Source organism: Pocillopora damicornis, chromosome 3, assembly GCF_964200805.1.
Source record: "Pocillopora damicornis chromosome 3, jaPocDami1.2, whole genome shotgun sequence".
Classification (NCBI taxonomy): Eukaryota; Metazoa; Cnidaria; class Anthozoa; order Scleractinia; family Pocilloporidae; genus Pocillopora; species Pocillopora damicornis.
In genome coordinates this window covers 2,018,964-2,046,622 of record NC_142672.1, presented here as the reverse complement: position 1 = coordinate 2,046,622, position 27,659 = coordinate 2,018,964, and the positions used below count along the sequence as shown (strand labels likewise).

The following is a 27,659-nucleotide window of genomic DNA, read 5'->3' as shown; positions in this document are numbered from 1 at the left end:
GTATTTTCAAGGCCTATTCAGTTAATTTATCTGTTTATCTTTTTCTTTATTTCTTTATCTATTTATTTATCTATTTGTTCATTGAGTTATCTGGCGTAGAGATTCGGTTTTAAATCGAAAATCGTTCCTAAACTAATCCGTGCTGATTATTAACCCTTTGACCCTTAAGAATGACTAACATCTAATTTCTACTCACATTATTGACCCTGAATCAAACATTAAGGTCATGAGAAGAAAGGAAATGATCACCAACTGAAGATGCTCTTGATTGTTAAACAAATTCTCCCTGTCATCATCTTAGGAAATGTATAGAGAGCAGTATGGAGAATATGCATCCTGATGTTAGGGTGTAAAGGGTGAAACGAAGGTGAATCGTTTGAGCCTGTCACTAACAAATTTCTTGTTGTCACTAGAGTCATGAGTTTCAAAGCGTGGATGGTGGAAAGCTACCTGCAGATTCTTCAATACCTGGGGCGTGCACCTAAAGATATGGACAAACTCACGTCTAAATTAAAAACCTTACACGAGTTGGACGCCATAGCCGCAGAATGAACCAAAAGAACAGTCTCGGTTTCTTGATTTCGTTCCCCATCGCATTCAAATCGGCAAAAATCGAAAACGTTTTATGTATCAAAGATTTTAATCATTTATAAGTAAATAATGCTGTTATGATTCCACTTTTAGCCTGCAAACCAATGATCACAAGTGATCCAATACGCCACTTTCGATATATCAAGATTCTAACATGGCTCCGAGACTAGGAGAGAATAAACAAAAGAAATTTCACCTACTTATCCTTACATTTGGTATTTCTACAAACTCAGTTTGTAACATAATCACCTGATGAGCCATATCTACAAAATGGACCTTGGGCGTGCAATATGTTCTTATGATTTAAAGTGCAATATGTTTATCAATAAAAGTGCAAGGTGTACTTTAACAAAAGCTAAGAAAATACAAATAAAAGCAATATATGAAGCATTTTAGAATCATCAACATTACGTTACATTGTACAGTAAAACTTGAAATATTTGTTTTTTCTGATAGCGTTCTTTAGAGTCAAAACATTGGGTAATTGTTTGGGGTTTCGTTGTAGAAATCAAAGGGAACTAGAACTGAATTAGCGACTGGGTTACTCTTCTGCTATTGACTTTGAAAAAATTAAGGCTGTGTGATTGCTTTGTGCTCCGTCAAGTGAAAATACGAGTCAAAAATTTAAAGAATCAAAACTTGTATAACCGAGATAGGAATAGTATAGGATGGCCATGATGACACAAGCCCATGAGATTCGAGGATAACTCTTGTGAATTCCTCAAACCCACCTAAAAATTTTATGGAGACTGGGTCTTTTTAGCCGCTGCGCCCAGGCTATATAATGTCTCACCCATAAACCTTGAATTGAGTTCATTAGTTTCTGTTTTTCGAGAAAAGATTAAAGACGCATTTTTTCAGAACTACTTATGGTTAACTGTCAATTTCACACTATGATAAGGAGTTTTCTGTATGTACCGCTAAATAGATTAAGTCATGATTACTATTACTATTATTATTGGTGAAGTGGCCGATTGTACAGAATCAATTATTCCTATTTTGAAAAACGCACAAAGAAGGAAGAAAAATCCTGAACAACGTTTCGCTAAGCTCTGATTTAAGAGTGATTGTTTAATGCTGAATATACTTGATCGAGACACTCGTCTTTTTGGTTAAGTTGGTACTGTATCATTGTTGTGCCATAAACATGACAGTTCAGAAATCCTTTGGTCTTATTTTCATCTCGGTTCCCTTGAGAGAGTAATAATGTCCTTTCCAGTGAAACCAGTTCACTCCATCGGCATAGGTGGAGTGGTTGCCACGAAGATACAAGCCATTGAGATTTGAGCTGTGACACTTATTGTACCACCAGGCTCCTTTGAACTTAATGGCGCAGTTGTGATCCCTCTGAATGTCATTATCTTGATCTCTAGTGGTGAATGGCATATCGCGATGCTGGGTAAGAGAGTCACCAGAATTTCCTAACAAAATGAGCCGCACTATGAGTATTACGTTTGACCAACAATGAGCCGTTCGTAATTCAAAAGAAATCTTAAAATATAAGATAAGTATAATTTAACAATGATAATATGGATTAAAAGCATTCTTAGTAATATCTATGATTCTTGTCGATGATTGTAGGGATTAAAATACTCAATATAATAATTACAATAAATATGTTTGCCGAGACACTCCTCAGATTTGGATTAGTTGGTCAAGTTAACTGCGAAAGATCCACCGACGAAAAGATTTGGACTAATCAACGTGCGGTATGCGCTGTCCAGGATTGCATGGCGATGAGCTGAGGTTACTTCTTTGTCTTCCAAAGCTATTGATGTAAAAGAGTTTAAGCAGACTTACATTACTTAGCTCTCTCCTCCTCCCCTCCCCCCCCCCCCCAACTTCTTAGAATGACTAGAATAGAGGAGACGAAATGACAGTTGTCATCATTGTCAGTTGTCATTGTTGTCAGTTGTCAGCCCCATCTGGGGCTCGGATTTTTTCCGAGTTCTCCAAAATTTCTTATTTCTACTTTAATTTACTCACTTTGGAGATTGGTTGGCTGCATCTTGATATGCCTTAATGTGACAGCGCGATGCTGTTAGTGAGTTCGTATCTTGTTATGCTTTAATGTGACAGCGCGATGCTGTTAGTGAGTTCGCACCAATTACTTGGCTGTGTAACCGCGTGATGCGGTTCCAGTCAAGACCCATAAATTGACCCTTGCTCACCATAGAGTCTCCAGTAGCTCAGTGGTTAGAGCATCCGACTAGATCACGGAGGGTCGTGGGTTCAAATCCCATCTGGGGCTCGGATTTTTTCCGAGTTCTCCAAAATTTCTTATTTCTACTGAAATGACAGTTCTACCTGAATAAGAACCAAGGATCAGCTTGTACTTGTCTTTCTCACTCATAACACCAAACAAGTTGTGCTCAGCATAAGCTGTGTTTCCTTCAAAGTCTTCAAAATCCACACGCAGCGTGTTATTATTATCTGAGGTCAAGCGGTGAATCTTGCCCAGTCCGAGCCAAAACTCACCACACAGGTCACCAAAGCCACGTTTGTAGTCGTTCCAGTAACGGTAGAAATCAACCGAGCCGTCTAGTCTCTTCTGGAACACAGTCCATCCTCCACCCTTCGTTGTTTGGTCACAGAATACATCAAAGGCAGGCAAATTATCAGGTTTAATGGCGTAGACACCGTCAGCTGGTTTACCCGCGGATTTTTAGATTTCTGCGCAGTTTCTTTTGACTGAAAATCAGTTTAAAAAAAAAAACAAAAAACAAAACAACACTCCTACTTTAAATTGTTTGGATATTGAGTGCTTTTTGTTTGTTTTCCTGACTATTGCTCTGGCTGATAAAACTTGATTCTGAACATTAACAAATACCAGTTCTTCTTCCTTAATATCTACCAGCTATATTCACTGAAAGTGACCGTACGTGGCTTTTCCTTTTTAGCTTTCATTCAGTGGTTAATATTTTGTTCTTGAAGTCAATTTTGAAACTTTAGTGAGTAACCCTCGCGTACTACATGAGAGACTGGTCTACAGAATCCAGCCATTGTACCTTCACCTTGGCAGGTTTCTCCAGTGAATTTTTCCTGACAGACACAACGAAATCCTTTATTGGTGAATCCAGCTTGACAGGTGCCATTGTTTAAGCATGGGCTGTTGCTGCATAAATTCTGTTGACAAAAGAAAGTAAGCTATAGTGCAGATCTTCCTTATGTTGTCTTTAGCCTACGAAAACGAAACAATCTCTTCTGGCACCTCGATTGCAAGATATGTGTAACCCAGATTTTTCACGAGAAGAAATGGAGCATGGTTTTCCTCTGTGGCGTTATTCAACTCGCATTTTTGGTTTCCTCCTGCAACAGGTCCAATATTGATGGACACACAATTTGGCTCCAAATAACACATTACTCTGCAACTTTCTTCGTTGGGCACCTCTACACTTATGATGGTGTGATTCTTCATGGTCATGTTTGGTATTGGGTCCTTGAATATGATGTTTCGATAGTCGTCGTCTATGGTAGGCAAACAAATATATTGTTTAGTTCCACTCACTCGAGGTACTCCTTTATTTTCACTCATGAGAAAGGCACATTAGACCACTTTCTTTCAAAACTTTACTGCACGAGAACCCTGACGAATTTTCCCTAAAGGTGACTGTCATCTCTTGAAAATTAAACTTAACAAAAATCAATCTTTGATCGTGAATTAACGCGCGGAAAGAAAATATTAAGGAAAATATCAAGAATATTTTCACAGCGTTCATTACCACACCACGATATCTGTGAATCGTTTGTTTAAATTCATCATTTTGAACCATTGATGCGCATGTGATGGGGTCTTTTTGAAATTTGGCTTTTTTTGTATCGCCTATTCTATAATAGTAGACATAATAGTGAGATAAAGATTGTCTGCTCAAAGATTATTTGCTCTGATAAGCAGGTAGCATATATAGTTTGTGTAATGGTTTTGAGGAAACGACACCAAAAAGATTAAATATAAGAAATTTAAAAAGGGATCTATACTCACCGGTGCAACAAAAACATAGTGGGAGAATAATTCCATGGAAGATATAGAGAATATTAATGATCGGTTGAATAGAAAACTTGAACTGCACCGCTATAAATAAATAATTGTAAATTCAAGGTAAAAATATGACGGTGAGCGTCCCAAAATATGAATCGTCCAGTTTTCCTGTAAATTTGAATGTAGACAAATGTAAGACAGGTGTTCGGTATTTATTTGCCAGCTTTGTCTACTTAAAGGGATTCTTAACTAGCCCAACATCTCGAAGGTAAATACTTCGTTCTCTCATGTAATTGTTCTAAAAAACGTTTTTATGCTAACAGGCTTGTTTCATCCCTTGCACGAAAAAAACTTAGTTTAAATTTCTTCTTATTAAATATTCATTTTTTAAGGTGTGTTAACGGCTGCAAAAGGTGCAAAAAAGGGAAAATAATAGACCGCCGTAACGCAATTTATCTGCAATACAGTATTTTTAAATTCTTACTCTACCTTGTAAATTTCATCTTATTCTGATAAGCCATAATATTTTAAAAAGCATCGGTGAAAAACGGAATAGAGCACATTACACTTTTTGGAGCTGACAGGAGTTTATCAATATGTTATATTCAGCCTGTTTAACTTTGAACTTTCGGCAATCAAGTTAAGAGCGAGAAACAAATTTTTGCAGACTTGCTACCGACAAAGATGTCAGATCACTTCTGAAATACAAACTTTTAACAATTTATCCTTTTTCATCTCAAAGCATTCTCCAATACGATAGAACAGCACTGCACATTATTAAAATGAAAATTAACTTTGTAGCAACGGTACAGAGGCCTAAGTTTTCTATGGCTCGTTTTGCTAGTGGTAGTTGAGCATGGTAGCATTAAACATCACCCGATTTTATCTTGGTTAGACTGGTCGCAAGCATTCTGACTTTCGGATGGTATTTGAGAACTTCAACCTATATAAAAAACAAATTTGTAACAACTTTGACAGAATGTGAAACACCGTGTGGCTGAATTGACAGAATTTTACACAAATGTTTTCTCGATCATTTCTGCTATCAGCGCAATTGGTCTGAGCAAGAAAGGCTCGGTCCAAGATATATAGATAAATAGCTCACAGAGACATTTCTTACCTTCTGAGCGAAACAGTGTTTTTCGTATTTGGTTTTGTTCCTGAGATTATGAAAAGTGAAAACTTGCTTACGTGCTTTCCTTTAATTTATAGAACTGTTTGAACGTAACTATGGTTAGGAAACAAAACCGCTGTTCCATACGCCACAGTCCTTCTTCCTGTCCAACTGTTCTAATTGTGTTAGTCATCAGCTCATAGCTTTTCAATCTTAATTAATGACTGATCTCACATCTCAGTACCACTGGATATGACAGTCAACGAAATACTGCAGTGAAAAACAGAGAATGTTTTGAAAAACTTATATGGCAACTCTTAAACAAAGCTGCAAATTATTTTATCAAAACACTTTCAGCGGGACATGTAAGAAGTCTTAGAACTGCACAATGTTTTCCTGTTTTCCCTGGATGTAACTAAGGTGTTATGACCAGTTTTGTGTCTCAAATGAAAAATTTATGAAAATATAAATTTTTAGAACCACACAATATGTCGCATTTTCCTTTCGGAGTTAACTATGGTGTTATATATAAGGTTATGCTTTTTCCAATTTAAAATGCTCGCGACAAAATTACCCGATAAGTTAGACGGAAGGAACAGTACTGTACAATAAATTTTTTTCTCTGGATATTTTGAGCGGCTTTTCGCTGTGTTGTAGGAGGTAATTTTGTTTACGCTGAATGTTGAGGCCGGAAACCTTGATTTTTCTAGGAAAGAAGTTTCTAGGCTCCGCCTCCACCTTGGATAAATCGATGCACCTGTGATGTGTTTGGGACAGAATTCTCCGAAAGACAGACTGAAAAACCTAAGACATTTGTGTTTAATAAACTGATAATTGAAATCTCCGTGAATTTAAGAATTTGTTCATGCTTAGCGTGCGTATATCGAGTTATGGATGCACGCGGGAAGTTTGGAGAGCACGAAAAATGCGTAAGAGTAGCTCGAGGCGCAACCGAGGGTAACTATAGCTTTTTGAGTGCTCTCCAAACTTCCCGCGTGCATCCATAACTCGATATACGCACAGCTAAAAGCAAGGGCAAATTCTTTTATAACGGAGCGACGACAAGGATCTGCGCGAAGAAGCCTTTTATTGTGATACAGTGCAAAATTCTCACAACGCACAAAAAAAAGTAAACAAACGTCCCGATTGGCTGGTCAAAAACTGTGACACGCCACATTTTATACTTTGCTTTGAGCGAGAACATTTGAACCAGTTAACCGACAACTGTGAATGAAAAGCTCAAAATTTACGGGGAAAATGGAGAAAATCAGAGCCAAATGAACTCAAGTGTCACTAAAAAATGTTTTAAAAGTCAAAGACCGAAACTACTTAGGAGTTTTTTTCGGCTTTATTTTTGTTGCTTGTTGGATCAGGACCTAAAAGGTCCATGCCGATAGAAAAATTGGGCAGTTCTTCGCTGGTTTCTTCCATATTTCAAAGAGAAAACTGCTCTGCAGCTTAACAAGACGGAAACTCTGAAGCCTGGTGAAAAAAATGCTCACGTCATATTATTTACGCACGGGCGTGCTTAAATAAAGATCATTTATATAGGGCAAGCACGCGCGCTATGTTGTAATGTTACATTTTGAAAAGTAGGGCACGCGCGAGCAAATTCTAATTGACACGTATGGACGCGTGAGTTTTTCAGGACTCGTTTTTCCCAACACTTTGTGCCACTTTGCCATTTACAAGAAAAGCGATTCCGAATCGGAGAGGATGACACTCGCATGTTTTGTTAATTTGCTAGATACAAATAATCTTAAGCCACAACAAAGTTTGAAGCAGGTTTGCTTCCCTATTTTTGCTCTACTTTACCTCTCTTCTTTACAGTGTTACCTGAAAATTTCATTTCTCTAAGGCAACCAGGATGAAGAAATGATATCATGGAAATTATTGACATTTACTAAAACCCGAAACATGAAAACGAAATGAAACTAGCGAAACCACCGAAATGACCAAAACAAAACGATCGAAACGAAACGAACCTAACGACCAAAACGAAACGACCAAAAAAGTATACAAAAAAAAAAAAAAAAACCGTCATTAATAATAAAATGAATGCCCTCAGGTGTCAGATGTCAGTCGTCATATTCTTCTTATTTAGATTATTGTCTACTCCTGATCTACCTCACAGGGAAATTCAGTTATCTCTTGATTGCCATTGGCTTAGCATTAGGTGGCGAGGGAACCTAAATTAAAGAAAAAAACAGTCAATAAAAGAGTCACGGACATAGACGTTGTCAATGAATACCGTAATCTGTTTCTTTCTCTTATTTCCGTGTACGCTTCAGTATTCAATGAGGCTGGCGTTCCGTTCTGGAAACTACATATAAGTGTCAAGTTAAAGTTTCAGTTGCTCGCGTGGTGGAAAAAATTAAGTTTCGTGAGACGGCCTTGATATGTAAAATCCTTAAATGCGAGAGAATATCTGAGGTGAAGTCAACTTTTTATCATATACTCGTCTCGATCATTGTAGTGATGTTGTTTTTGTCATAACGGTCGTTACGGTTTGGTCGTTTCGTTTTGCTGTTTCGGGTTTTAGCACATGCAAAAATTATTAACGATATCATCACACATTCAACATTTTGGCTCAATATCTGTCCGCTAACAAAAGTGATCTTGATAGAAAGTGCTCACAAACTTGGGGAAAATGGCGATAAAATGCAAGGGCCATGTCGACTTTGAGGTTTTTTTTACTCAGGAAGCCATAGGCCAGAGTGATGATAAAATATACGGTGTTACAGAGAATGTCATATACTGTTACAAGTAAGCACTGTACGATACTTCTTGTACTCTTGTTAAAAACAGGCTGTTATTAATGCAAGAAAACTTAGTTCTCTTAAATGTGTTGATAATGCAAATTGGTCCCGATAAAGGTTTTCAAAGGCTATCATTTCGAACGCCCCTCAACAGAGCTTTATTGATGACATCATTTACATCGTCGATCGACATAACTCCTGTAAATACTTTGACCCTCGTGCAAAAATGGACTTACGAAATAGGCCCCAGTAACTCGCTCTTCATTTTGTCAGTGAAACCCTCGCACTTAACTTTCCACATACTGACTTGCTATTGTGTTCTCGCCTACTCTTACCAATTAACAAATAGAGAAGCCTCGACTGTGCTTTGTTCTGTTATAAAGCACGCAGGAAGCGGCTAGAGCGCGAAAGAAGTTTAGGGAGAAGCCAATCAGAATCCCTGTTAGAATGGTTCAAATAATCTAATTGGCTGTACAGGACAAAAACTGTCAAAAGTGTCAAACCATCAAAGTTCACAATCTGCGATAGTTTACAAACTAAAATAGTTCGGTGCAGTGACTGATGTGACTTTCCACTCAACGCATGGGAAAGGATATCAGAGCAAGCTCTAATTTTTTCACTCGAAGGGCGGCCGATGTAGTTTCTGAGGCTTGCTTTACTGTGATGACCGGAGATCGTCATGATGAGCAAGCCGCGATGGACTTCAGCATGATCATATTCGCTCAGACATCGTCATGATTAGTATGAATTTGAAAGGTTATGCCAGTTTGGTTATATTTTTCATCCTTTCTGTTTTGTTCTGTTTTGTTTTTGAACACTGAACTTTATATACTACACGAGTGTTAGTTGTGTTTGATTTTATTACCGTGCGTAAGCTTGCAATCTAACTGAGCGTGAAAATCTTTAAAACTCGGAATGTCTATTTTGTTTTTCCCTTTGAGGATTTTTGTATCTTCGCACGCTTTAATAACGTAAATTACGGCGCCTGGTATGTTTACAAACGATTGTTTGGTACTTCTGTCGCTACTCGCCGGCTCGCTTGTTCCGAAATTTCACTTTCAATTATCGAAAAAAAGCTAAAAGAAATCCCGGAGAAGGTCGAACATAGTACAATTTGGCAGACGGCGTGACGGCTTTAGCTCAGCTCTATGCTCTATACTCTCATAGAGCACGCTCTTTCAACCAATGACAGTGCGCGTTATATCCGAACTTTATTTTAAACTCTTATAGAGCACGCTCTTTTAACCAATGACAGCGCGCGTTATATCCGAACTTTATTATAATTACATTTGGAATTTTTTCAAAGTCATTATGAAGCATTATGTATAGATGAGCCTCGACATAAACAACGACATTGAGCGTGACAATATATATTTTTATAATTAAAGTGGGATATATCCATCCAGAGTAAGTTTAAAAAGTAGGTATTAAGACTTATGTTCGTTTTAAATGTCGTTTTATCTCCCAGGTTTCGAGAATTTTTGTCAGATTCTTCTTCAACGTCCATTCGCTTGGAGAAGCACTGGGATGCTGTTTACTTTAGGAGTGACTGGAAAGGATTTGACATTCATGACAAAGCTCGTTAAAAGACACTTCAAGAAAGTGACGATCATTCTTAAACAGCTTCTACGGAGCATCCTACTTGTGTTCAGGTGTAGATAGTTTTATTTCACTTCGAAATAACTTGTTCTTGCCGCAGATATTTTTGCACGTTTTCCTGTTAATGGCACCATTCTTTAGCGAGGCCAAGTTCACCTAACTTGCTTTGTTGAATTTGTTATGTATTTTTACTGTTACAAACTGTCATTAATTTGTGGGTTTTCTTAAAGTTAACAGACCGAATAGCAAATCCTAAAATTGCTGCGCAGCTTTAGTAGTCGTAGACGTTGAACAGAGTAAAAGACTCTGAGCCCTTGATTCGGATCGAACCTACCATCCGACCCTCACCCACCTCCCCTTCGATAACCGGTGGGATGCTTTAGAGATTCGAGTTTTTTCCTGGAGAACTACATTCTGTATCCTTTTCTTTCCCCTCCCCCCTCCCCTCTCCCCCAGCCTACCGCTGTTGAAAACTGTTTGCTTCGTATTCAACCTTGTCCCATCTTTCTCGCTCTCTTTCTCTCTCTTTTTTTTTCAGGAACTTAAACACAGTTCTACACATTAATCAGGAACTAGGAGAACCAGTGGATAAATTTGTTCTCATGGCCAGATGGTTGGTGAAAAATATTTGTATCCCGTGGTCTTCTTTCTGTTTTAATAAACAAGGAACAACGCGGTTCCTGATGCACCTTGTTAGAAAGGTGAGATGGTTGGTGTAGCGTGCGAGCTTGCACCCTAACAACATCAACAGGGATATTGAAATAGAAATTCCAGAAGCGTGGATGCCCACGATCAAAAAAACACAACAACAGGAGAGCCGTGCGACAGCGGACCGCCGAGGGAGCAAATCATTGAGTGAACAGCAAGGATCGAAATTCACCAAGCTGTTGAAAAACAACTAATCACAGCAGAGGATCATGCTTTATAACATCACGCATGACCAGTCGACCTCATCGCTTGAAGAAGACTAGCAGTATGCAGTCGAAACGTCGCGATCTGCATCACACGTGACTACATCATGAGACAAACGAAAAACTTAGCTTTTATTGTTATTCACCACAATGAATAACCACAACCTTTTCTACGAAATCTTTCCGTTTTGTTTTTGCTTTTATTCACGGTTTTTGATTGTTTTTATCGAAATACTTCGAAGGTGAGAAAAGAGATTTCCAGTTAATCTACCAGTATAAATATAGGTCGAATTTTGGAAAATTTCAAAAGTTTCCATGGTAGTGACTGGTTCAGTTTTTACGGTTCGCAAAACGAGTTATTATCGCATAGAGAGCCCGCCAGCTCGAACGACGTTTCTACCTTCCTTGTCCTTAAAGTGTTCTGACTTCCGGTTCTCTGTTACGAATCTAATTCCGATTATTGTACTTCCAGTATTGGATGATATTGCTACATCACATCCGGGCATACGTTTTACGACTGGCATCTGATAGTTTTTAAACCCAAAGCCCAAACACAAGAGCCAGGTCGTGGGCTAAACAGACGGCGGTGAGAGGTTTTATATGCGGAGAAACATCGCCGGTAATCGGCTCTCATTGAATCCGTGTTGATCTTGTAGAATGACTAGAAGTTAATTTCTCCTTACATTATTGCCCCTGAATCAAACATTTAGGTCATGAGAAGAAAGTAAATGATCGCCAACTGAAGAAACTCTCTTGATTGTTAAACAAATTCTCCCTGTCATCATCTTAGGAAATGTACAGAGAGCAGTATGGAGAATATGTATCCTGATGTTAGGGTGTAAAGGGTGAAACGAAGGTGAATCGTTTGAGCCTGTCACTAACAATTATCTTCTTGTTGTTACTAGAGCCATGAGTTTCAGAGCGTGGATGGTGGAATTCTATCTTCTATCTGTAGTAGTAGCTGTTGACAAAGTGTTAAACTTGACGGAGTATATTCTCCGCGGAGAACTATAACAACCGGAGTACCATAGGGATCCTTGTTAGGTCCACTCTTATTTAATATGTACGTTAATGATCTTAATTACTTCGTTTCTAATACGTCCTTAAGGCTGCATGCTGATTACACGACGGAATATGCCTCGGATGTCTCACCGACGGTTCTGCAGTGTGTTATTAACTCTGACCTCAGCGTGCTATCAAGATGGTTCGGATTAAATTACTTAAAGATTAATGCCGCTAAAACGCAAGCTGTTGCCATCGAGCCGTCACTATATGAATATGAATTTCATCTCAATAATGTGAAGGTTGAGAAGCAAGATACACTTAAGATCTTAGGGGTAGTCTTAGACGGTAAACTAACCTTTAAGGTGTACACAAAGGAACAGCTGAAAAAAGCATGCGCAAAGGCTTCGGCCTTGCGGAGACTACGCAAGTTTATTCCGAAGTATGTAATGGTACGTCTCTACAAGGCATATGTTCTCCCATATCTTGAGTATTGCAGCCCTCTTTTGCTGGGTATAGGTAATGCTGAGACTACCAAAATGGAGAACACTAATTACTATTTATTAAGTAGTATCTTAGGCTTTTCGAAGTCTGTTTCATACGACTACCTCCTAAAAATAGTTAATATCAAGTCTTTGGAACAACGCAGGCAAATCCAGTCGCTAGTTATGTTATACAAGTGCTTGTATAGCTACGGAGCACCCTATATTAGTAAGTTCTTCAATCTTAAGAATGTTAAATATAACTTACGAGGGCTCAGCAACAGGTTGGAACTTCCCCCATTCAACTTGGAGTACATGCATAGATCTTTTATCTTTTTAGTCAGTAAACTGTTGCCTCCAACGGTTAGAGAGTCCAAAGACACTGTATCTTTTAAGCGGGCTCTTAATGTTCATATGACTTGAAGAGCTTTTTAAATTTTTAAAGTTGTTAAAATTTGGTCCATAGATTATTACCGGTTAGTATTTAGGTAGTGTTTATTAATTAATTCATTAATTTTATCCTTTTACATTTTGTACAATTTTATCCTTTTACATTAATACACAAGTACACATTTTAACGAGCACTCAGGAGCTCCTTGGTGTTACGTGTATAAATAAAGTATTGTATTTTATTGTATTGTATTCTTCAGTACCTGGGGTGTGCACCTAAAGATATGGGAAAACTTACGTCTAAATTAAAAATCTACACGAGTTGGACGCTATAGCCGCAGAACGAGCCAAAAGAACGGTCTCGGCTTACTGATTTCGTTTCCCATCGCATTAAAATTGTGAAAAATCGAAAAACTTTTTATATATCAAAGATTTTAATCATTTATGAGTTAACGAAGCTGTAAGGAGTCCTCTTGTAGCCTGCAAACCAATGATCACAAGTGATCCAATACGCCACCATCGATATACTAAAATTCTGCCGGATACGGCTCAGAGGCTAGTGGCAATAAAACAAAATTTCACTCACTCATCCTTACATTTGCCATTCCTACAAAATCGGTTTGTATCATAATCACCAGATGAGCCTTATCTACAAAATGGACCTTGGGCGTGACAATGTGTTCTCATGGTTAAAAGTGCAATATGTTTATCCATAACAGTGCAAGATGTTTACTTTAACAAAAGCTAAGAAAATACAAACAAAGGCAATATATGAAGCATTTCAGAATCATCGACATTACGTTACTGCATTCCATTGTACACTAGAACTTGAAATATTTGTTTTTCTGATAGCGTTCTTTAGAGTCAAAACATTGGGTAATTGTTTGGGGGTTCGTTATAGAAATCAAAGGGAACTAAAACTGAATTAGCTACTATAGGATGGCCATGATGACACAAGCCATTGAGATTCGAGATAAATCTTGTGAATTCCTCAGATCTTTTCAGCCGCTGCCCCCAGGCCATAAAATGTCTCACCCATAAACCTTAAATTAGGTCCATTAGTTTCTGTTTTTCGAGAAAAGATTAAATACGCTTTTTTTCAGAGCTACTAATGATTAACTGTCAATTCCCAACTTTGATAAGGAGCTTTGTACCGCTAAATAAACTAAGTCATAAAAATACTTTTATGATTATTATTGTTATCATTATTACTATTATTATCGGTTAACTGGCCGAAGAAGTAAGAAAAACCCTAAACAACGTTTCGCTAAGCTCCAATTGAAGAGTGATTGTTTAATGCTGAATATACTTGATCGAGACACTCGTTTTTTTTGTGAAGTTGGTACTGTTTCATTGTTGTGCCATAAACTTGACAGTTCAGAAATCAACTGGTCTTATTTTCATCTCGGTTCTCTTTAGAGAGTAATTATATCCTTTCCAGTGAAACCAGTTCACTCCGTCAGCAAAGGAGGAGTGACTGCCACGAAGATACAAGCCATTGAGATTTGAGAGGTGACACTTCTTGTACCACCAGGCTCCTTTGTACTCAATGGCGCAGTTGTGATCCCCATAAATGTCATTATCTTGACCTCTAGTGGTGAATGGCATACCGTCATGGTAAGCAAGAGAGTCACCAGAATTTCCTGGCAAAATGAGCCGCACTATGAGTATTACGTTTGACCAACAATGAGCCGTTCGTAAGGCAGAACAAATCTTAAAATGTCGGATAGGTATAATTTAACAATTATGACATGGATTAAAAGCATTCTTAGTAATATCTATGTTTCTTCTCGAAGATTGTAGGGATTAAAATACTCAATATAATAACTACAAAAAATATGTTCGCCGAGACACTCCTCAAAGTTGGATTAGTTCGTCAGGTTAACTGCGCATCATCCACCGGCGAATACCTATGCGCTGTCCAGGGTTGCATGTCGATGAGCTGAGGTTACTTTTCTGTCTTCCAAAGCTATTGATGTAAAAGACTTTAAGAATATTTACATTACTTAGCACTCTCCTTCCCCCTTTCTTCTTAGAATGACTAGAATAGCAGCGACGAAATGACAGTTTTACCTGAATAAGAACCAAGGATCAGCTTGTACTTGTCTTTCTCACTCATAACTCCAAACAAGTTATACTTGGCATAAGCTGTGTTCCCTTCAAAGTCTTCCAAATCCACACGCAGCGTGTTGTCATTATATGAGGTCAGGCGATGAATCTTGTCCAGTCCCAACCAAAATTCACTATTCAGGTCACCAAAGCCACATTTGTAGTCGTTCCAATAGCGGTAGAAATCAACCGAGCCGTTCAGTCTCTTCTGGAACACAGTCCATCCTCCACCGTCCGTTGTCTGGTCACAGAATACATCAAAGGCAGGCAACTCATCAGGTTTAATGGTGTAAACACCATCAGTTGGTTTACCCGCGGATTTGTAGATTTCTGCGCAGTTTTTCTTCAGGCCTATGAAAAAATGAGAACACTGTAGGATTCAACGATGCATACACCAGACACTCGTCCAAGGAATAAAATTTCAATCATTAATTTCTCAATACTCTACAATGCTCAATTTACGACGAGAAGACTTTTCATTTTTGAGGAAGGAGTATCGCTTCTTACAATATAAACAGTCTGCAAAGCAAATTTGTAGAGGTTAAGGAATGGCTCGATCAACGAGCGTTCGATATATTAACAATTCAAGAGACTAAGATGGATCGAACATATCCCAAATCCCAGTTTCGGGTTGAGCACTATAAGTTGTACAGGGAAGACAGAATGAAAGGAGGGGAGGCATAGTTGTTTATGTTCGCGATGGCATTGCTGCAAAAAATAAATAATAGGCGTAATAGTACCGCTATTCTGTGTGCATATAAACCACCGTCAGTTGACAATACTATATTTTCTAAGGAACTGTCTATCATGTTAAGATGAAGCTTTATCGTTTAGTGACACTGTAATATGTACTGGGGACCTAAATTCTGATATACTCCATCCGCTAGCCGACAAAAAGAAGGAACATGCTTGCTCGATGTTTGTGACTTGTATGACTTGGAATTCCATCATAAATGTACCGACTAGAATATCCAAAACAAGGGAATCGTGTCTGGATGTGATATTAACCATTGCTTCTGCACTTATTAAGTCATCAGGTGTTTTGGAACCTGGTTTAAGTAACCATTGACTTGTTTATGCGGTTCTAAATTCGAAGCTACTTCTCCCGAAATCTGAAATGGTTACGCAACGATCGATGAAACAGTTCAACCAAAAGGCGTTTCTAGAAGATCTTAGCAAAGTCCCATTCTCTACTGCTTACGTTTTCGATGATCCAGATGATGTGTATTAGTGCCAGGAAAAGCTTTTTAACCGAATTCTTGATGATCATGCTCCCACCGTTTCTTTCAAGAAAAGTAAAACTCCTGCCGTGGATCCCAATTTATTACAACCGATATTCGGAAAGTGATGAGGCAAAGAGATCGTTTCAAGAGGAAATTTAACAAATATAGGAGCCCAAACGAGTGGGAAAATTACCGAAATAAAGTCGTTAGTATGAGGAGGAAAGTGGTAAAAGAGCGTTTTACCATACTATGCGAAGAAACTCGTGGAAATCAGAGGAAATTTTGGACTACCATTTCACTATTTATTAATTCGCGTAAAAAATGTAAATACCGGCCGGATAATACTTAAAGACAATGGTAAGATAATTAAGGAACAGAACGAGGTGGCTGAGACTTTAAATGCATATTTTACTAACAGTGCGAATTATACACCACCCTCGATATTGATCTTTCACATTTAGCTGTTGTCTCAATGCTGTCACTTAGAAATCAAACGCGATAGAAGTATGTGAAGTTCGGAAAGGATTAAAGCCTAACAAAGCGACTGGTTGCGACTTAATTCCAACAAGACTTTCTCAGCAATCAGTGCCAGTGTCCAGCCGTTTAGCACACTATTTAACTATGTGCTAGATCACGCGACTGTGCCGTCACAATGGAAACTTGGTGAAATTTCTCCAGTGCATAAGAAGGACTGCAATATAATGAAATCCAATTACCGGCCAATATCGATATCACCGTCACTGTCAAAGGTGTTCGAAAGACTTATTCATAACAGATTCGGCCCATACTCTGAGGATCTCTACCACAAGCTAGTTTTCGCATATAGAAAGGGGTATGGCTGTGATACTTCCCTCCTCACTTTAACGGAGCAGTACTTCCGAGTTATTGACGGCACGTAAATCTAACCATAATTCACCAGGTGATGCTATTTTAAAACTACCTATAGTAAATTCTACAAAGTACGAGATCAAGTCATGGACATACCAGGCTGCCCGATTATGAAACACTATTCCTAATAATTTAAGAAATATCGATGGCTACCGCAGTTTTAAACGTGGACTCAAGGAGCTCCACCTTACAAGTTTATAGTCCCTTATTTGCAATTTAACTTAGTTTTTTTTTTTTTTTAGTTTTATATAGCTCCATATACTATATCATTTTAAGCACTTTTATTTAGTTGTAAGTTTATAGACCTTATTCGCAATTTAACCTAGTTTTTATAAGTTTAATAGTTCTATAATCTTATGCAGTTCCATAATACTACATAGTTTTAAACGCTTTTATATAGCTTCTAGGTTTATTTATTTATCTTTTCTCTCGTGACTGACCTGTAAACTAGCTTCATATAGCTAAGTGTCAGCCACGCTAATAAAGTATGTATGTATGTATGGGTGTATGTATGTATGTATCTGTGGTTAATCATATCACTAAGACTTGCTCTGCAGCGTTTTACTATCTTTGTAACATTAGAAGAATTAGAAAATATTAAAAAAAAGAATGCACGGAGACACTTATCCATGCCTTTATGTCTAGTCGCTTGGACAATTGTAACAGCCTCCTATTTGGAGTTCCTGAGTGCCATCTTCACAAATTACACAGAGTCCAGAATGCAGCTGCGCGCCTTATATTCCAGGAGAGCAGATTTTGTCATATCACACCTCTGCTCAAATCATTACACTGGCTGCCTGTAAAGTATCGCATAGTTTTTAAAATTATCTTAATTACTTTAAAGCAATACATACTCCTTGCTCCTGGCAGGGGTAAAACACTCACCACGCTCGGCGATCGATCTTTCCATGCCGCCGCCCCTAAATTGTGGAAAGATCTTCCGGGCTTTATCAGAAACACCCAATCTTTAAACAAGTTTAAGAAGGCCATTAAGACCTTTTTATTTGCCAAAGCTTTTTAATTCTTTGTATCTAATTTCATATTTTTACATTTTCTTGGTGATCATTTATTTATTTATTTATTTATTTTTTATGTTTTTATCTTTTCTTTTTTTAATTTTTAGTTTTTAGTATCTATGTAGGGGTTGAATTTTTAACATTTAATTGTAATGCGCAGTTGAAAATTCTTATATTGATAATTGCGCAACATAAGTCTATAATTATTATTATTATTATTATTATTATTATTATTATTATTATGTAATATTCTTCTGTTAACAGATTTTAAAAACAGTCAGTAAATTACCCCAATTCCAGTGGTTCATTTAACCCAAGAGGATTAGTGAACGAAACGAAAGTTATGCTACCTTGCAACTGGTAGTTTTCTCTACTGAATCCATGACGACAAACACAACGAAAACCTTTACTGGTAAATCCAGCTTGACAGGTGCCATTGTTCAAACATGGACTGCTGCTGCAGGGATTCTGTTGGTAAAACAAAGAAAAACTTGATGCAACATTTCCTTACATCAAGAATGAGATCACTTTAGCGCCAAGAAATAAACAACCTCCTCTAATGAATGACAAAATAAAGCTCTTTTGGCTTTCCCCTTGGACAAGAATCAAGAATAAGATCACTTTAACCTGAAATGAAAAGAAATCATCTGTGTCTGCCTCCCCTAAGGTTGGTAAAAATGTAAAATTTTACCTCGATTGCAAGATATATGAAGCCTGGTTTATTCATAAGAAGAAATGGAACATGGTTTTCCTCGGTGGCGTTGTTCAACTCGCATTTTTGGTTTCCTCCTTCTACAGGTCCAACATTAATGGACACGCAGTCAGGCTCCATATAACACATCACTCTGCAGCTCCCCTCATTGGGCACTTCTGCACTCCAGATCACACGATCCTTCATGGCCATGTTTTGTATTGGGTCCCGAAATATAATGTTTCGACAATCGTCACCTGGGGAAAACAAAACGAATAGAATTACGTACTCGTTCAGGTGATCGCTTACTCGTACAAAATTTCTCATTGTCAATTGGTAAAGAAACACATTAAAGCACGCTATTTTGCCAACTTACTGCATGAAAACCTTTATTAAAGAGTTTTCTCTAAAGGATATTTTCATCTTTTCATACTTCAATTCTAACGGGAGGTTTTGGTTATTAAAACAGAGCTATGTAGATGAGCTAACCAGCGTAAACGATATCCGAAAAATAATAATTTCCATGGCGTTAATTACCACACTACAATATCTTTGACTCGTTTGTTTCAATTTATAAATATGCGCATGTTTTGAGGGCTTTTTCAAATACGGTGAAGAACAGCTGTATCCAATAGTCTCCGTATATGTGCACAAAAGGAGACATTTTGGGTTAGAAAATAAGTATTTGCTTAAAGATTGTTTGCATTGTTCGCCGGTGGCCTAACCTTCTTCTAATGGATTCGAGGGAGCAGCGCCAGAAAAATGAAACGCAATAAAATTTAATAATAGTGTAGTTATACTCACCAGTGCAACAAAAACACGGTGGGAAGGTTATTCCAAGAAGAATATAGATATTACCAATGATAGCTTCAAGGAAAGACTTCAACTGCATTGCTATAAATTAAAAATTAACTCCAAGGTAAGAATCATGATCGTGACCATTGAAAGTCGTCTCAAATTATAAAACTTCCTGTTTTTCTATCGATTGAAATGCTAATAACGGTCATGCAATTGTTAAGAATCTATTTCTCAGCTATTTCTCCTCAAAGGAACTCTTCGTAATCGCAAAATTTCGATAAGAAATAATTTGTTTTATTTGTATTATTGGAAGTATCGACGCCATTCTGCTGATGGGTTTTTTCATTTCCTCTCTTTGGAAAGGAAATCATTATAGGAATTTCTCCTTAGTAAATAAAAATTCATTCATTCAAGGCACAATAAGAGGAACGTCAGTATACAATGAGCCACTTACATAATTTTTGTTTTCTATAAAGCATCGGTAGAGACGAAAACAGAACACATCACGCTAATGACTGGAGTTTAAACGTGAATGGTTTTTAGCTTAAACTTGTTTGTCTTTTAACTTGCTGCAACAGATTCAAGTGCAATTTATTTGTGTTAAATATCTATAAGTTGCTCACAAATATTTTTCTTACCTTCTGGCTGACAAAATGTTTGTCGTACTCGATACTGTGTTCGGATGAGTCAGGAGTGACAATCGTGTTTTGTTACCTTATAGAGAAGTTTTTAAAGTGCTGTAACTATGGTTACAAAACAGAACGGTTTAATGAGTGGTGGACATAAACGCCTCAGGCCTTCTTCCTGTTCAGCTGTTCTACTTATATTCAGTCATCGGATCATTGCTTTTTTGTTAACTCTGGGGGTTGGTTTTCTCTAAGTAACATTGGACAAGTAAAATAGTCAATGAAATACCTCTATAAAAGACCGGGAGGATTTTTGAAAAAGTCAGCGAGTCTAACTCTTACACAAAGTTTGAAATTATGAAATATGGTCAGTAACTGTAGGAACCCAAACAAGCGAGGCAGTCTCGAGCGAAATGTTATTCAAACCTATATCGTTGTAATCCACCCATTCATTTTCGCGTCGTTTTAATGGCCACTTTGCATAACGTGGTGCAAAATCACCAGACAGTTACCTCGCTATAAACACGGTCTGTCCTCGGATTATTTCCGACGAAAAGAAACAAGGCTCGTGGAAGAGAGCCAGCTCAATTATCTTACACGGAAGAAAAACACTCTTTTTGTAGAGTGTAGTAAAATATTAAAAGGCTGCTCGCACCTACGCATCCGCATCAGACAAGCACTTGTTTTCTAAGAGCGGTTTCGGATCATATGAAAATTAATAACAGGGTACGTTATAAAATAAATAGACCCCCTTTCTGGCTTGATGGTATTTCGGATGATAATGTCCTTGGCTGAAAAATTGTCCACAAAAACTGCACATTTTCCCTCGAGGCTTTGCTTCTCGGCCAAATTTTGGACATTATCAGTTGATATATCAGCCTCCCGAGTCTCAAGAGGAATGTTGAACCCGGACAGTTACCACGCTATAACCCCGGTATTTCCGTTGCAAAGAAATATAGCCAGTGGAAGAGAGCCAGCTCAATTATCTTACACAGAAGAAAACAAATTCTATGTGTATAGTCCAGTAAAATATTAGAAACTTGGTCGCAACTACGCTCAGAGCGAGCGATCTCGCGTGATATAAAAAAAATGAATAATCTATACAAATAAATTTGTAACTTACCGTCCGTACGTTATAAATTAAAGTTTGTCCTCAAAACTTCACATTTTCCCTCGAGGCTCTACTTCTCGGCCAAGCATTCCTAATTTTGGACAATATCTCAGCCGTGGGCATTATCAGCCGATTTACCAGCCGCCCGAAGGGGTTTATTTAGTAATTAGTTGTATTTCAAAACAAGCCAAATGTCAGAGCCGTCGGAAAAATCTTCAAACGAATAGTCCAGTAGAGGGTTTTTGAAAAATGTCAGAAAGTCAAACTCTATGAAAAAGCCACAAATGATTAGATGTTGATGATAATTGTTGGAACACAAACGCAGTAGAAACTAGTGTCAAGTTTGACAATAGAAAACAGTAATATTTCTAGTTTAATATAGTGTTTAATTTTAAAATTATTTCCTTTTATAATTGGTGGCTTATGAAGTTCGTTTAATGCTGGTTTCGAGGGAACGTCGCCAGAAAAATCAAACACGAACACAGAAAAAAGAATTAAATGGCGAATCATAAACACTAGTGCGAAAAAACATAGTGGGGAAATAGTTTCTGAAAAAAAATTAGAGATTCCCATTGACAGCTTCAAGGAAAAGTTTGAACTGTGTCGCTATAATTGAAAACTATGAATTGATCGTGACTACATTGATAAAAAAACTGGTCTCCATAATAGCTGAAATACCTTTTCCCTCTCAAATTCAGTGCCAGGTAGGTCTTCAGCATTTATGTTTGAGCTTTGTCCTAATTATCGTTACCTATTTCTCCATATTAAAGTTTTATCTTTCCAGATGAGTTACTCGCTAAAAAGGCACATTTAGTGGAAAAATGGATCATTTTAATAGAATTCGTCTGTACTGGAGCACATGAAATTTTTTAATCTACTCTATTAATTTTATTGTCAAAAAACCAGGTGTGTAAGTGCTGTAGCTATGACTACAAAAGAAAACCGCCGCTTTATAAGCGATGAACACAAACGCCACCGCCCTTCTTGTTGTTTGCAGCTGTTCAAATTTAGGGCAGTTTTCCAGCTCACAAGTTTTCTCTTTTTTATGTGCTAGACTAGTTTTAACTTTGCGATCTAATAATTTGAAGTCATTGAATTACCGTCGCGCAAGATGCCTTTGAAAAATGTGGAAAGTTAAGTTGATTTTTTTTCTGTTTGAAAAAACTCGTTCGGACATTTTGTATTTTAACGAAGTAATGAAGCATAATGCACTTTATGAGCCCTTTTCCTACGAAAGTGACGTTTAATATTCATGAATAACAGTGAGATACGTAATCGCAGGTAATCATGCAATAAGCGGAAATTACAGAACATTGATTGCAAATGCAGGGAATTTTATTTGGGGGGAATAGGCACAACCAAGAACCCTCGATCCCCCCTCCCCCCTTCCCCACCAAAATAATGACGGGTCACTTACTCTTCATAAAGTCTCTTTGAAAGAATAACACCTGTGTACTAAATCGTTTAATGTTTCGAGAAGCTGGTGATAATATGAGACAAACCTTCTACGTTTTTTAAAACGTATAGCAAGGGGGATACATCCATCCCTCAATACAAAAAAAAATTACGAGATGAAATTCATAACGAAACAAAAAGAAAAACAATATGTACAACACTAGAAAGTTCAACGAACGTTCACTAAACCGGCAAACCCATCAATGTTTTTTTTAGCGCTGAACAGACCTGATCAAATCACTCGTTTCTTGCTAAGTAGGTTCTTAATCAAAATTATGACATAAATATGACAGTTCAGAAATTCTTTGGTCTTATTTTCATCTCGGTTCTCTTTAGGGAGTAATGATAACCTTTCCAGTCTTTCAGTTCACACCATCAGCATAGGAAGAGTGATTGCCACGAAGTACAAGCCATTGAGATTTGACGCATGGCACGCGCTGTACCACCAGGCTCCTTTGAACGCAATGGCGCAGTTACGGTTTCTGTGATGATCGTTATCGTGATCTCTAGTGGTGAATGGCCGATCATGAGGGAGAGAGGAACTAGCGTTTCCTAAAAAAATTGGAATTAACGGTAATACAAAGTCAATAAAACAAAAATTTACATAATCCTTATCAAACATCCCTGTGAAATGAAATCGCTGTCTTGATATTGCTAATAGATTAATAATTATCAGACTTGAATTGTTCCGTCGGGCTAACAGGACAAGATCCATCGGCGAACACTTTCAGATTTAATCAACGTCTGGTCTGCACTGCCTAGGATTATTGCATTTCGATGAGCTTAGCTTATCATTTTTTCCATCTTTGGAAGCCATTGCTGTAAAAGAATTGAAGCTTCTTTATTCTAATTTACGCTCCCCTCCCCCGTAATAATAAAAAGGAAAAATACCGTTATACCTGAATAGGAACCGCGAATCAGCCTGTACTTGTCATTCTCACTCTTGACGTCAAACGTGTTATACTCGGCATAAGTTGTGTTTCCTTCAAAGTCTTCCAAATCCACACGCAGCATGTTGCTATCATTTGAGGTCAGGCGGTGAATCTTGTCCAGTCCCATCCAACAATGATAATATGGATTAAAAGTATTCTTAGTAATATCTATGATTCTTGTCGATGATTGTAGGGATTAAAATACTCAATATAATAATTACAATAAATATGTTCGCCGAGACACTCCTCAGATTTGGATTAGTTGGTCAGGTTAACTGCTAAAGATCCACCGACGAATAGATTTGGACTAATCAACGTCCGGTATGCGCTGTCCAGGATTGCATGGCGATGAGCTGAGGTTACTTCTTTGTCTTCCAAAGCTATTGATGTAAAAGATTTTAAGCATACTTACATTACTTAGCTCTCTCCTCCTCCTCCCCTGCCCCCCAACTTCTTAGAATGACTAGAATAGAAGAGACAAAATGACAGTTCTACCTGAATACGAACCAAGGATCAGCTTGTACTTGTCTTTCTCACTCATAACACCAAACAAGTTATACTCAGCATAAGCTGTGTTTCCTTCAAAGTCTTCCAAATCCACACGCAGCGTGTTATTATTATCTGAGGTCAAGCGGTGAATTTTGTCCAGTCCGAGCCAAAACTCACTTGTGAGGTCACCAAAGCCACGTTTGTAGTCGTTCCAGTAGCGGTAGAAATCAACCGAGCCGTCCAGTCTCTTCTGGAACACAGTCCATCCTCCACCCTCCGTTGTTTGGTCACAGAATACATCAAAGGCAGGCAAATTATCAGGTTTAATGGCGTAGACACCATCAGCTGGTTTACCCGCGGATTTGTAGATTTCTGCGCAGTTTCTTTTGACTGAAAATCAGTTTAAAAAAAACAAAACACAAAAAAACATGCCTACTTTAAATTATTTGCATATTGAGTTCTCTTTGTTTGCTTTCCTGACTATTGCTCTGGCTGATAAAACTTGATTCTGAACATTAATAAATACTATTTCTTCTTCCTTAATATCTACCAGCCATATTCATTTAAAGTGACCGTACGTGGCTTTTTCTTTTTAGCTTTCATTCAGTGGTTAATATTTTGTTGTTGAAGTCAATTTTGAAACTTTAGTGACTAACTCCTCGCGTACTACACGAGAGACTAGTCTACACAATTCAGCCATTTTACCTTCAACTTGGCAGGTTTCTCCAATGAATTTTTCCTGACAGACACAACAAAATCCTTTATTGGTGAATCCAGCTTGACAGGTGCCATTGTTTAAGCATGGGCTGCTGCTGCATGGATTCTGTTGACAAAACAAAGTAAGCTATAGTGCAGTTCTTCCTTATGTTATGTCTTTAGCCTAAGAAAACCAAACAATCTCTTCTGGCACGGTAGTTTCGTAAGAATGTAAAATGTTACCTCAATTGCAAGATATGTGTAACCCGGATTTTTCACGAGAAGAAATGGAGCATGGCTTTCCTCCGTGGCGTTATTCAACTCGCATTTTTGGCTTCCTCCTGCAACAGGTCCAATATTGATGGACACGCAATTAGGCTCCAAATAACACATTACTTTGCAACTTCCTTCGTTGGGCACCTCTACACTTTTGATGGTGTGATTTTTCATGGTCATGTTTGGTATTCGGAGCTTGAATATGATGTTTCGACAATCGTCGTCTGTGGTAGGCAAAACAAATATATCGTTTAGTTTCCATTCATTCGAGGTACTTTCTTATTTTCACTGATGAAAAAGGCACGTTAAACTCCTTTATTATAAAACTTTACCACACGAGAACCCTGACGAATTTTCCCGAAAGGTGATCGTCATCTCTTGAAAATTAAACTTAACAAAAAAACCATCTTTGATTGTGAATTAACGCGCGGAAAGAAAATATTCAAGAAAATATCAAGAATATTTTCACAGCGTTCATTACCACACCACGATATCTGTGAATCGTTTGCTTAAATTCATCATTTTGAACCACTGATGCGCATGTGATGGGATCTTTAAGAAATTTGGCTTTTTTTGTATCGTCTATTCCATAATAGTAGACATAATAGTTAGATAAAGATTGTCTGACTAAATATTATTTGCTTTGTGATAAGAATACATGAAAGTCATATATTTGTACTGCGGAAAGTACATTTTAAGCAAATGAAGATCATCGCAGTATATACTCAACTTAAGCAGTTGAGAAATAAGGCCTGAAAAAAATTCAGGCCTGAACGGGAATCGAACCCATGACCTCTGCGATACCGGTGCAGCGCTCTAACCAACTGAGCTATCAAGCCAACTGGGAGCTGGTCAATTGTGAGTTCGTTATATACCCGTAGATGGAGAAGGTGTGATAAGAATACATGAAAGTCATATATTTGTACTGCGGAAAGTACATTTTAAGCAAATGAAGATCATCGCAGTATATACTCAACTTAAGCAGTTGAGAAATAAGGCCTGAAAAAAATTCAGGCCTGAACGGGAATCGAACCCATGACCATCATGACCATCATGAATCATGGGTTCGATTCCCGTTCAGGCCTGAATTTTTTTCAGGCCTTATTTCTCAACTGCTTAAGTTGAGTATATACTGCGATGATCTTCATTTGCTTAAAATGTACTTTCCGCAGTACAAATATATGACTTTCATGTATTCTTATCACACCTTCTCCATCTACGGGTATATAACGAACTCACAATTGACCAGCTCCCAGTTGGCTTGATAGCTCAGTTGGTTAGAGCGCTGCACCGGTATCGCAGAGGTCATGGGTTCGATTCCCGTTCAGGCCTGAATTTTTTTCAGGCCTTATTTCTCAACTGCTTAAGTTGAGTATATACTGCGATGATCTTCATTTGCTTAAAAATTATTTGCTTTGATAATCAGGTAGCATATATAGTTTGTGTAATGGTTTTGAGGAAACGACACCAAAAAGATAAAATACAAGAAATTTAAAAAGGGATTTATACTCACCTGTGCAACAGAAACATGGTAGGAGAATACTTCCGTGGAAGATATAGAGAATATTAATGATCGGTTGAATAGAAAACTTGAACTGCATCGCTATAAATAAATAATTGTAAATTCAAGGTAAAAATATGATAGTGAGAGTCCCAAAATATAAATCATCTTGTTTTCCTGTAAATTTGATCGTAGACATATGTAAGACAGGTGTTCGGCATTTATTTGCCAGCTTTGTCTACTTAAAGGAACTCTTAACTAGCCCAACATCTAGATCAAAGGCAAATACTTCGTTCAGTCATGTAATTGTTCTATTTTTTATACTAACAGGCTTATTTCATCCCTTGCACACAAAAAAACTTAGTTTGAATTTCTTCTTATTAAATATTCATTTTCGAAGGTGTGTTAATTTGCTACCGACAAAGATGTCAGATCACTTCTGAAATACAAACTTTAACAATTTATCCTTTTTCATCTCAAAACATTCTCCAATACGATAGAACAGTATTGCACATTATTAAAATAAAAATTAACTTTGTAGCAACCCTAAGGTACAGAGGCCTAAGTTTCTTATGGCTCGTTTTGCTAATGGTAGTTGAGCATGGTAGTTAGCATTAAACATCACCCGATTTTATCTTAGTTAGACTGGTCGCAAGCATTATGACTTTCGGATGGTATTTGAGAGCTTCAACCTATAAAAAAAAATTTGTAACAAGTTTGACAGAATGTGAAACTGCGTGGCTGAATTGACAGAATTTTACTCAAAAGTTTTCTCTATCATTTCTGCTATTAGCGCAATTGGTCTGAGCAAGAAAGGCTTGGTCCAAGATATATAGATAAGTAGCTTACAGAGATATTTCTTACCTCCTAAGCGAAAAAGTGTTTTTCGCACTTGGTTTTGTTCCTGAGATTATCAATAGTGAAAACTTTATGGTGTCGTGCTTTCCTTTAATTTATAGAACTGTTTGAGCTTCTGTAACTATGGTTACAAAACAGAATTGTGGCTCTATACGCCACAGCC

At 37.6% G+C, this 27,659-nt stretch overlaps 4 protein-coding genes and 1 long non-coding RNA gene across 9 annotated transcripts; all 5 read right to left on the bottom strand.

Moving 5' to 3' along the window:
• Positions 1 to 621: 621 nt before the first annotated feature.
• On the bottom strand, positions 622 to 27,606 carry LOC113665741 (microfibril-associated glycoprotein 4-like). Of its 2 annotated transcripts, XM_089202039.1 has the most exons (7): positions 27,503 to 27,606; positions 27,264 to 27,330; positions 26,651 to 26,740; positions 25,105 to 25,361; positions 24,871 to 24,988; positions 24,172 to 24,555; positions 622 to 2,012 (listed from the first exon to the last, which is right to left on the bottom strand). In XM_089202039.1, the coding sequence occupies exons 2-7, from the start codon at positions 27,295 to 27,297 to the stop codon at positions 1,747 to 1,749; spliced, it is 1,149 nt and encodes a 382-aa protein (XP_089058165.1). In that variant the 5' UTR covers positions 27,298 to 27,330; positions 27,503 to 27,606; the 3' UTR covers positions 622 to 1,746. The 2 variants fall into 2 exon arrangements, with proteins under 2 accessions (XP_089058165.1, XP_089058166.1); XM_089202040.1 differs by lacking the exon at positions 27,264 to 27,330.
• Positions 1,990 to 3,091, bottom strand: LOC149047801 (uncharacterized). Its single transcript, XR_016185327.1, has 2 exons — positions 2,899 to 3,091; positions 1,990 to 2,359 (listed from the first exon to the last, which is right to left on the bottom strand). It is a non-coding gene; the product is annotated as an uncharacterized LOC149047801 (long non-coding RNA).
• On the bottom strand, positions 3,120 to 5,767 carry LOC149047800 (uncharacterized). The gene is made up of 4 exons (XM_089202058.1): positions 5,691 to 5,767; positions 3,803 to 5,513; positions 3,600 to 3,717; positions 3,120 to 3,282 (listed from the first exon to the last, which is right to left on the bottom strand). The coding sequence occupies exons 2-4, from the start codon at positions 4,124 to 4,126 to the stop codon at positions 3,257 to 3,259; spliced, it is 468 nt and encodes a 155-aa protein (XP_089058184.1). The 5' UTR covers positions 4,127 to 5,513; positions 5,691 to 5,767; the 3' UTR covers positions 3,120 to 3,256.
• On the bottom strand, positions 12,915 to 21,444 carry LOC149047799 (microfibril-associated glycoprotein 4-like). Of its 4 annotated transcripts, none has more exons than XM_089202050.1 (6): positions 21,302 to 21,444; positions 19,559 to 19,648; positions 18,755 to 19,011; positions 18,414 to 18,531; positions 14,901 to 15,287; positions 12,915 to 14,470 (listed from the first exon to the last, which is right to left on the bottom strand). In XM_089202050.1, the coding sequence occupies exons 2-6, from the start codon at positions 19,644 to 19,646 to the stop codon at positions 14,205 to 14,207; spliced, it is 1,116 nt and encodes a 371-aa protein (XP_089058176.1). In that variant the 5' UTR covers positions 19,647 to 19,648; positions 21,302 to 21,444; the 3' UTR covers positions 12,915 to 14,204. The 4 variants fall into 4 exon arrangements, with proteins under 4 accessions (XP_089058176.1, XP_089058174.1, XP_089058175.1 ...); XM_089202048.1 differs by lacking the exon at positions 21,302 to 21,444 and adding an exon at positions 20,191 to 20,296; XM_089202049.1 differs by lacking the exon at positions 21,302 to 21,444 and having other exon boundaries at positions 19,559 to 19,812.
• On the bottom strand, positions 22,099 to 24,152 carry LOC149047798 (ryncolin-1-like). The gene is made up of 2 exons (XM_089202060.1): positions 23,644 to 24,152; positions 22,099 to 23,296 (listed from the first exon to the last, which is right to left on the bottom strand). The coding sequence occupies exons 1-2, from the start codon at positions 23,801 to 23,803 to the stop codon at positions 23,112 to 23,114; spliced, it is 345 nt and encodes a 114-aa protein (XP_089058186.1). The 5' UTR covers positions 23,804 to 24,152; the 3' UTR covers positions 22,099 to 23,111.
• Positions 27,607 to 27,659: the final 53 nt, after the last annotated feature.